This window comes from Schistocerca gregaria, chromosome 4 (assembly GCF_023897955.1).
Source record: "Schistocerca gregaria isolate iqSchGreg1 chromosome 4, iqSchGreg1.2, whole genome shotgun sequence".
Taxonomy (NCBI): Eukaryota; Metazoa; Arthropoda; class Insecta; order Orthoptera; family Acrididae; genus Schistocerca; species Schistocerca gregaria.
The window spans coordinates 313,096,525-313,107,988 of record NC_064923.1 but is presented as its reverse complement, the minus strand read 5'-3'; the positions used below and the strand labels follow the sequence as shown (position 1 = coordinate 313,107,988).

The window sequence follows — 11,464 nt, the reverse complement described above, 5'->3', positions numbered from 1 at the left end:
AGATGTTTCTGTGAAAGGTTTTGTACCTCTTGAGATGCTACCCGTATATTTGTTGATGTGTTGGTTGTCTTATCAGTGACAGTGAGTGAAGGCTTGCTGAAGAGTAATGCCTCAGAATTTTTTATGTGAAAACCCTCAAAGCTTTTTAAATAAAATTTATTTTATTAACATTCTACATCTTCGTTCTTCATGTCTACAAATTTAATTCTCAACATAGTCGTCATGGTGATGAACCTATTTCTCACAATGAAGGACCAGTTTGTTGATTTTGTCACTGTAAAAAGTTTGACTTCGTTGATGAGGCCACAGCCTCACCTCTGCTTGCACTACTTCTTCACTATCAAAGTGAAGTTCTGACAGGCGTTCTTTATATTTTGGAAATAGATGAAAATTGGATGTTGCCAAGTCAGTACTGTATGGAGGATGATAGGTGACAGTGAATACAAGGCATCAAATTGTTGCAGGTATTGCAGTAAGGTGTGTGGTATGGCATTGTCATGCTGAAGGAGAGGTTGCTCTTGTTGGACAAACTCTTTGAATTTGAAGCTTGATTACAGCATGCTGCTTTTCGTACACCAATCTAGTTATGCTACACACCACCATGTTACGCACTACAATTTGGAGCCCTTTAGTGGCAAGGGTTGTAAATATGTAGACATGAAGAATAAAGATTGAGATTGTTAACAGCATTTGTTTTATTTTAAAAGCATTAAGAATCTTCATACAAAAAATACAAAGGCAGTACTTTTCAGCACCTCATGTACAATATGTTAATTTCTTGCATTCCTTTTTCGATTTCTATTTTGAATCTCATGTGTCATATTTTTGCTGATCATAAGTCCTGAAAGGCATGTCATGGCATCCACTGGGTTTTTCAGTTTTGTCTTACTTTCTCTTTTTTGTTTTTGTTAATGAAATACACAACTATGAACTTTGCAAGCTTGAGGTTTTGTAAATTGTTTTATCTTTCTGTTTGCACTCTTACCACATACATTAGCTAAGTAGATGTGAGTTATCTGTCTTTAATGTAGAATACCTTTTATTTTTACCTCCTGGATATTTGTGCAATTTATACTAAAAACTTAACTGGTATTTTATTTCTTCATTTCTTTTGTTTCTTATGTTGATAATTCAGTTACACTAATATTTTTAAATGCTTCATTAGAAGAACATTTTGTTTGTTATATATGTAGCTTCCAGTTATTTTATCTGGGTCTGTTTACATTATCTTCACTGAGCTGTTGCAAGATAATTCACTAAGAAACAAATTGTCATAATGTGCTGTTATTTCGGTTGTCATTTACTGAATCACATGCCTATTGTATTCCTAAGTTATGATCAAAAGTTTTTACATGTTTGTGCTACATATTAGGACTAACTTTCAACTGAATTCTGGCAGTGTCTAAAATATTTTCACACTTACAGACATTTGTTGTAAAACATCCTGGGATAGTGATATTTTGGACATTTCAGATGTCCCAACAGAATTTAAAGTAATGCTTTCTTAAGTATAATTTAACTTCTGCAGTACTTTTTTTTTGACCAGCGGCTTAATGAAATAGTTAATTGAGGTAATACCACAACTTTGGTAATGAGCCCAACCCCTTCATGAAAATGTAAAATATGCTAACTATCATGTACTACTACCAAACTTTTTATTTATTGTGAATGGAGTTTTGAACATTTGTTATTTTCAAGCAACAGAAAGCGTATCATGTATAGGCTGTACAGGGTCATTCAGCTAAGCTCTTCACATCATATATTTCCTGAACCATTTAAGGTTTCATAATTCTGTTTCCATGCAAATGAAATGTAAAGAAGTCCTCGCTAAATGATGTGTAGTCTCTTTTCATACCTACATTAAATACAGAGATATCAATATCTAATTTGCTTGTTTGTGTTGTTACATGGAAGTGTCATATCAGGCTGATTGGGTACTCCAGCTCAGCACAGCAGGGAGAGTCTACTTACAACAGCATAACGAGAGACAAGTTTAGTTTAAAAATGATACTAATTACACTTTACTACCCGTGGTTGGAGCTACACACCAACCGGAAAGGAAAAGACAAGATGTCAGGATGGTGTATCAGTTAATAGTAGTAACAGTTCTACTCTTGTTTTTTTCCAGAGCTTTGAAAACAAAGTGCACACAAAAAATTGAATGGAATTGTGAAGCAGTAAATTGAGGTATAAAGATTTTTAAATAAAGAATATCAAGGAAAACACTTACATTGCAAAGTTACATTAGCATCAGCAACAAAAAGGGATCACGAAATAATGTAGTCAAATACACTTACTTAAAATTCCATTTATGTTGTCAAATGGTCAAAACGCCTGCTATCTGCTGCAGTACACATTTGCAGCCATTTGCCGCCACCAGTGCAAGGACTTCTGGAAAGACTGAAGAAGTACCTATGATATCATTGCACTTGCTGCAATAATGTGATCTTGAGTTTACCCTAGGGAAAAAGCCCGGTGGCATCAATAATGCCATCAGATCCTGTCTAGTGATGGAATACCAATGAGCCATGCATCCATCATGATGATACCACATGCATCTATGTATTTAAAGTTGTAATTCCTCTAATAAATCCTGCAGCACTTTAATCAGAAATTATGTGTATTTTATGTGTATGAAGCTTACTTAATTGAAGTAAAGAGCAATCACATAATCTACAATAACCTCACATGAAACATTCACAATCCAGTGCCTCCAATGACCAACATGTCACAGCCAATGCTTATTCTCAGCAACCCAATAACACATGTTTCAAACAGTCAGTTTTCCATGGTTTGTAAATGTACGTTCATTGGTTAAGGGAATCCTTTGAAGTGTGAACATATTGTCCTGATGTCACACCAGAACTGAGCAACAGAATTCCATGTGTCTTCAGCAACACCAGTGGTTAATCTGCTGTTGAAGTGACATATAATATGCTATGGATGCATTCTTATTCTTGAGCTACTCCTGTTTTCCATGGAGCTGAAAAGGTGGATTATGAGAAACAGCTGCCAGATCATGTATTTCATTTGCGCTACTCATTGCTGGCTTCCTCCTTGCCATGTGTACAGTGTTCCAGTACCCTTTCAATACAATTTTTTTTACATGTTTGCTGAATTTTCATTCTTGTCAAATACTGTCCATTAGGATACCTTCATACATACAGCTCAGCTGCTGTCTTTGCATTCATTCTGCATTCTACCTGGAGAGGTATTATATGTAATTTCAGGTGTGTGAGAGATATATTTTTTTCAAATTAACCAGCACTTGACACTTGTGAAGGACACAAAGAGAATGAAAGCTATAGTTCCTGCATGTCCCTTTCATATTGGTGTCATGGTGCTGCAGCAATCTGTTTCCTACTTATCAGGTATGAAATATTTACTTATTTGTTTAGGGAATCACAGACTTCCATGTAGGACAGAAATCGATTTCATGTTAAAAACAGGTAAATGTTAAATTCTAAATGTTGTAATTTCCTTTGAAGAGTGAAATACTGTCTAATTTGTCTCTATTAGAATTACAATTCTAGCAGCAGGAATTACTATAGTTTCATTTAAAAAATTTGATACTGATATTCCTGTACTTAAAAGGCTATACATCAGCTAGTCAAGACTTTCTCATAATTACAGGTCCAAAAATACTACAGTTGAACAGCTTAGCTGAATCAGAAGTCCATAAATTGACACATGCAATTATGAATGTCTTTCTATTACTGTTATTATGCTTTCAATTGCATGAAAATGACAAATGCTGAAAACAGCAATTGCAATGAATAAACATTTTTGATAGCCATCAGCAGTGACTACCATGTTCAACAATCACCGTACAGGATTTCCTTTTATTTCTATGTGCTGTACTGTTTAATGTTATATCAATGGCTGTTTCTTGTTTTATTTAAATGATCACTACATGTTCTCAAGAGATATGCTTACATAAAGTGATAAAATCTACATACACTGTTTGGGCCTGAAATTGAGAACTAACCACAAGCTTTAAGTTTTTCAGAAATAAGGTCAGATCCACTTAAGATTACACATAAGTGTTGATACAGGTATGGGTGAAGGGAAGGGGAGGAGGGGGGGGGGGAGAATGGAGGAAAAATATTGTGTTTTGAAGACATTGTAGAGTTTGTGTAGCAGAAGACAGCAGCAAAATGCAGGAAGACTTGCGGAGCATTAACTTTGGGTACAAGGGCTGGCGCATGATGTTGAACATTACTAAGTGTAACACACTGTGAATAAATAGGCAGGGAGATCAGTTAATGTCTGATTACACTATTTTCAATCAGTCACTATAAGCAGGAGCAATTGTAAAATGTCTAAGAGTAGCTACCCAGAATGACTTAAAAGTGGAATGAACACATAAAAATAGCTCTAGAAAAACTAAAAATGAGGCTGATAGTCACTGAAAAATAATTAATCCACAAAATACTTGTTCCACGGATTACTGAGTACTGATTATCAGTCTGGGATCCTAAACAGGTAGTATTAATAGAAGAGATAGAGAAGATCCAACAATGAGCAACATGTCGAACTCCAGTTGCAAGCATAATAAGAGAGATGTACACCATTTACTGCTGAAATTCTGAGACCATAAAATTCAAGACTAGTCAGGCAATATATTATGAGGTCATCCAGAAAGTAAGTTCTGATGAGTAATAAAGAAAATAAAAACATCAATAATTACAAAACATTCATTGCAATATTTGCATCGATTCACTGTTTATTTCTCAACTGAGCCATCACCATTTCTGGGGCATTTATCACAATGGTGCACCATCAGTTGTTTGCCCGTCTCATAGGAGTCTGCCACCAAAATCCAGAGCCACAAAGTCACTTTAGTCTGCACCTCTGCAATGTTGTGGAACCATTTTCCTCCTCAGATTTTTCAATGTTTCACAATACTGCTCAGGATTTATGGTCACTCATCATAGTAAAAACACGCCAGATGACATTCGTTGATCCCAGAAGACATTCGTTGATCCCAGAAGACAGTGCACATGATTTTTTTGACTGAGACTGTCCGCTTGAATTTAGTCTTCATGGTTGAGCCACTATGTCACCAAAGTGTGGATTGTTGCTTTGTTTCTGGAGGGGCATGTGACACTCATTTTTTATTCCCACTGACAACATAGTTGAGAAACTTGTCACCTTTCTTTGTGTACCCCTGTAGTAATGTTAACATTGCAGCCAAATGTTTGGTTTTGTGTTCATCTGTCATTTGCCCTGGCACCCATCGTGCACACACATGATGAAAACCAAGTCACTGGGAGACAATTTTGTGCAACAGCAAGTGAGACATCTGGAGGAAATGATGAGAAGGAGGGAGTTCCGAAATAGTGAAGTGCTGGTTCTGCAAAATTGCTTGCCACACTTTTTCCATCAGTTCTGGTGTCACCAAAGATGTTCAGCTAGTGTGGTCTTTGTTGCGAATGTTGGTTCGTCCTGCAATGGATGTCTGCACCATCATCTGACCATCCTGTCACTCATAATGTCATGTCCATATATGTGGCACAATTGGAGATGGATCACTGTTGGAGATTGCTTCTGATCATGCAAAAATTGGATAACAGCATGAACCTCACATTTGACGGTAGAGCACCATTTCATCCTAGCACTGTGCAGCACCCACTGCCATCACAAGACTTAAACTATGCTGCATTATTCCCACATACCTCCTCTTTACTCCTGTCTGACTACTCATGGCATCTCTGGATGCAATCAGAACTTACTTTCTGGATGCATCTCATACTTCCTCCCTCATACATCTCACGAAATGAGCATGACAAGGAAATGAGAGAAATTAGAGTTCGTATGGAGGCTTACTGGTAGTTGTCCTTACCACACAACATTGACCATGAAAAGGGGGACAATGAAAATGATATCAGAAGCACTCTCCACCATACATTATATGGTAACTTGCAGAGTGTAAATGTGAATCTAAATTTAGGTAAATTAAATTTCAACCCTAATTATAGAGTGATTCATTTCTTTCCGAATGAACTGAAATTTCAGCAAAACACAACAAAGAGTGTTATGTACTATAATTAACTCAGATGTGAACTTGAGAAAATGATGAAGATTGTTTGGCAAATGCCCAATATCCAATTTTTTAATTTTGAATTGTAACTCACTTGTTATGAAACCTTTGCACTTTGTCTGAGTGCAGATTCCAGCAATGGAAGTATTACAATCTTATATATCATGCAAGCACATTAATTAAAATAAAGTTACGGAACAACATTCTCTATCTATTCTACAGCTATAACTAATGTATCCATTGCCAAGAAAGATGTAAATAGCACAGTGTGTTGTTTGAACTCTTGAACGTCTTTTACTCAACACTTTAATTAATGTTCAACGGCCTCTTACACATTTCTTAGGAGTAAAATATGCACCAGTATTCACCATGGAAACCCAGTTTACAATAAAAGCAGTGAAGTATATAGTTATAGAAGTTTTGCCAATCATAAATGAATCATCCATTTCGACGGGCAACAACAATAATTTAAAAAGAAAAGAGTATTAATTTCTGGTCAGTGGGTCCTTCTATTCCACAGATGATTTTATGGTTGAAAAATATTACAGCACATATCATACATTAATTAAATATTAATTTTAGTCTAAATATACTAGTAAGGAATACATTTACCTATAACACATTGATAGTGTATTACTTCAGAACATTATTCGCACATTTCACTTTATTATGAGATGTCTTATGCACGATCAGTACAATTTACAAATTTCCCACTGCACTTAGGAAAAGGCAAACTTAAGGTATATACTGTGCAACAAAATTATAGGTTCACTTTTTTGAACCCTGTCATTTTTTCCCAGTGCAATGCAGATATTAAAAATATGGCATGAATATGGGTGCTTCTGAGCTTCCTCTGTAATGGTACAGAAGTGTAGTGTCCTTTGATGTCATTCTCAGGCTCAGTGATAAGTTAGAAAGTAAGGTGTTGACATGCAGAAAAAAGACCAGACATCAGTAGTCCATGTGAGGTGTAAGGTGGATCAATGATGTCACATTGGCCACAGTGGATGTGTCACACTATAAGGTCATCACACCTCCCCTTACCCACATCTCACACCATCTCTTGACACCACTACTTAGTATGTTATAATTACAATGCTCAGCACTGAAATAGGATGGTTTTCTTATGGTGGTAAATGGAAACATTTTGGACTCACTGTTGCTCAGAATCAACATGAAAATGTCTCTGGAGATATAATAAAGGAAGTGAATGAAACTACACCTTCCCTTGTGTTGTCAATTTTCACACATTTCACAGTTGAAAATGACAGTCTGCAATGCAGTGTGCAGCAGGATGACATTTGTGACAACCTTTCACACTACTGACATCCCACAGGTGATTAGACCCATCTTTAAGAGCGTATGGGGACTGCGGACCACTTGACTGTGATCATACTCCTTTGTAGTGTAGCATGACTGCAGTTTCCATTCTGGTGTGCAGGTTGTAATCATGAGGGACTGATCAAAACTATTCCATGAAATGTGAACATGATATGAAGCAGGAAAGGGCGTTTATGCATTTTCATCCTTTTTTTTTTTTTGCCATATTCTGTGGCGTGTGCATAGAGAGTGTGAAATTGATACATACATGAATAAGATACTGAGGGACTACTTTAGGCAACTCTGAGCCAAATTTTGAACTTCTGTATTGCAAATGCAGAAAATGGTTATGTATCAGGTAAGTGACCCTTTAATTTTGGTGTACAGTGTAGAAGGGAAAATAGTGTTTATTACAGGAGTTTAAAAATCAGACAAGAGACACAAATGTATGTTTACAATTAATAATAAATTTAAATTAGAATAATATTTTTTATATACTTAATAAAAACAAAATACATAAATTATTCAATTTTGTTGTAATCATTCTGTGTGTGTGTGTGTGTGTGTGTGTGTGTGTGTGTGTGTGTGTCATGCTCTTATTTTTTTCTGACTTTTCTATATAGGCATAAAGTAACGAACTGTTTTTAGTTTAAGGCATGATCCGTACTTGGCTTCAATGATTGTGTTTCTTATCTTTCATTTAGTGGAATGCAAATTAGAAACTGATTATCAACATAAGTATGTTGAGATGATGATACTGAGAACCCAGACTCTAAAATGATTAAACTCAAACCTTGTGACCATTTGATCCACTGAAAATAATTTGGTATACCTCCAGCAGATCTTTTATTATAGTTTTCTTCTTTTATGTCTTTAATTATCATATACAATAATTGTCGATTACTATTTTTTTTTAAGTTTATTCTTTACCCTAACATTAACAGGGACTGGAATAAATCCTAGAGACACTTTATCATTTCTGAAATTCAAAAACCTCAGCAGGAAAGCTCTTTTAAATTTAGAACTCCAGCCTTCAAAGAATCTGTCTTTAAGAGGACATTGTTTACTGAACAATATTGTAATAAATTTGGAAAATGAACACAAGTTCAAAAGCACGCCCTCTAAATCTTCAGCAAACAGAATCTGTTTATATTCAAATAAAGTAAAGTATGTTAAGGTTGAAAGGAAATATTGCCATAATATTAGAATGTTTGAATGATATGCTGCACTTGAGATGTAATGCGTACCAAAAAATTCTTTTTTAGCAGCATCTGATGTTCTATAAGTTCTTGATAATGAACCTGTTTTTGCTGAGAAAAAATTTAATTTAATTTAAGTGGGACAAAAGATCTTTATTTACTAAACTGTCCAATTCATCTGGTCTGAGAAACACATGAACACTTGTCTTCCTTTTAACTTTATAACTCTTCAGATAGTTGATGATTGAGCCTACCAATGTCTTCATGACTTATTTTTCTATAAGACAACAATTATTTCTTGTCATCTATCATACTTACTGCACCACATGTTGGAACTTGCAGAATGTTGAGTGAATGGGCATCCGCAATTGGTTATGGTAAAGCTAATCATTTGCTTTCAACTTATCAGTCACTCAGTTGAATTTTTATTGGTCATATCTCCTGCTGTTTTTTTGAGTAGTGATATTTTAATTTTATTGCAAATCTCTGCTTTTTAAATTCTCTTTAACAGACGAACACTCCATATACCTGTGAATTCACTCTAAATCAATCGGTAATAACATTACTGACAGACCATCTGAGTAACTAAATATAAGAATTCAGCTTTTAGGCTGTTTCTTTTTGGCTTGGAAATTTTATTTTGTGATAAATGTCACCCAACATGTGTGCACATTTTCCTCTCACTTCCATTTTGTATGTTCCTTTAATTCATCTTTATAAGTGTTTTGCAAGCATGCAGGCCAGTATATTCTGTTTAACATGTTACAAAAAGAAACAAAAAAATAATTAAGAAAGTTAATGCAAAGCACTAATCTGTTACTCTAGAACTAGTTCATTGATCCCTCCGGCCTGGCGGTTGGTAGAGCATGTGGTTGGAACTGAGAGGTCATGGGATTGAGTCCTGGTTGGGCCACAGATTTTTCAATTCATTTTTTAACCTAGCCTCCACCTTTCAACGATGTGAGAAGTCACCAGAAATGACATATTGTCTGCATCCCACATTAAACTGTAGGCCTCCTTTCTCAGATTGGATAACTGTTCTAGTTCAGGAATATAGCAGATGCTGAAACTGTGTCCACTTGAAAGTATTCACCCCACACCATTATGCCACATGAAATTATTGCTATAATTCATTACTCCAAGTGGTAAACATCATCTGAAAATATAATAAATTACATTTCACCAATAATGTGTAGTTACAGTAGCATGAAATTTATCATACAATGTTACATACGAACTACCATCTTCAGCATTAGCTGCTTTTGATTTACAGTGGCTAATGACTTTGGTGTTCAACTTTACATGTTGAAGTTTACCATCCTGTTTTGCTGATGGTTATTCACCCAAAACTGTAGTGCATTGTTCTTTCCATATTCCACTAGTATATCTTTCTATATGCCCAATTTAGTAACATTCACATGAAAATGTAAACTTCTTTTTCTCTTACTCATTTATTTGTCTTCAATCCATGACCAACATCAACACCATTCCAGCATACTGACTTTGATAATTTTGTTCTTACCCAGTTAGTTTTTAGCCTTACTCTCACACTTGCTCTATTGAGTTTTTGAATTATTTGTTGAACTTCTTTTGCACTCAAAGCAAACAAAATAATATCATCTACAAACTGATGACATTTCCACTAATGCGTATTTCTAATTCATCTCAGTTTATTTATTTAAAAAAAACCACTTGCCAGTTCACAGGAAACAGTAAAACTGAAGTACAGTCAGTTTCTCAAACTGCTTTGTCACTCCTTAATATATTCTCTCTTAATACAGACTCCTTGATTTGTTGATTAATACAATTTTATTTGTAAGTTATATTTGTGCCCTTGTTTCTCTAATGACACTGGATTAATTTTGTTGGATTAGTGACAAGATTTTTGTAAGTTTGTAGATCTTAGTTAAAGTGGGTATTGGCACAGTCCCCTATACTATATCCACTTTCTAAATTTTTTGCTTCTCCTCCGTGTTTAAAGCCCAACACAGTTATAGACAGTTTGTCTGAAATATTGTTAAATAATTTATAGTACTGACAAAGGAATATTTCGGCAATAGTTCGATATATTTTCTCTGTTTCTTTATTGTGAATGTTAAGTATTGTTGCAGTGTTCCTGATAATGAGTGTCCTCTCCTTACACATACACCCTTTGAATAATTCGGCTAGTTGCACATTCATTGCATAAACAATACATAGCTTTATAAAAATTTGAAAAAGTAGAAAGTCTTTTTAGAGATTTTAGTGGCATGTGTCTTAGATGTGCTGACTGCGAATGTATATAATCTTCACTGAATTACTGTCATGTCTAAATTATGTCATGTATGAAATAAAATGAGACTTAAATTTATGTATATATGTTGAACAGATTAAAAAATTGAATATCAAATTTAAAATATTTCTTGAATATTTCTTGTTATTTTATTAATTTGGAATACTACTTTTTTTAAAAAATCTTCAAAGAAAATTAGCTTAGAACTTTGATTGTATTCATATATTCGTATTGTTTCTCTACAGAAAAGTTGAAATTTAATCCACGGCCAGTCAATAAGAAACTTGAATTAGGTTCTGAGTCTCGTGTTTATTGTAAGGCACAGGGTTCAGATCCACCAGTTATAAAATGGTTTAAGGTGAGTACTTCTTTTTATGCTCTTATATAAATGTAATTCATGTTTCATAGTTATTTATCTTGTTTAACCTAATGTCTTCATTTAAAGCAACATGTAACTGTTCATACTAGTCCAGATACTAGCATAAGCCAACTTATATTGATTTTAGTATGCAGTGCACTTATGTAATGAGTGATAATCTTTACCAAGTATCCACATAAACTTCTGATACAGAAAACTGATGAGAAGTTCTAGCTGTCTAAAATAGAAAAATCCTTCAGGACAATTTCAGT

The 11,464-nt window shown here is 34.7% G+C and overlaps 1 protein-coding gene across 1 annotated transcript in view; it reads left to right on the top strand.

Annotated features, from left to right (window-relative positions):
* The window catches only part of LOC126365880 (inactive tyrosine-protein kinase 7-like), a 457,269-nt gene that overhangs the window by 409,997 nt on the left and 35,808 nt on the right, over positions 1–11,464 (top strand). Inside the window, exon 9 of the mRNA XM_050008577.1 lies at positions 11,080–11,192. Within this exon, the coding sequence (XP_049864534.1) occupies positions 11,080–11,192 (113 nt within the window). The remainder of the gene's footprint in view (positions 1–11,079; positions 11,193–11,464) is intronic.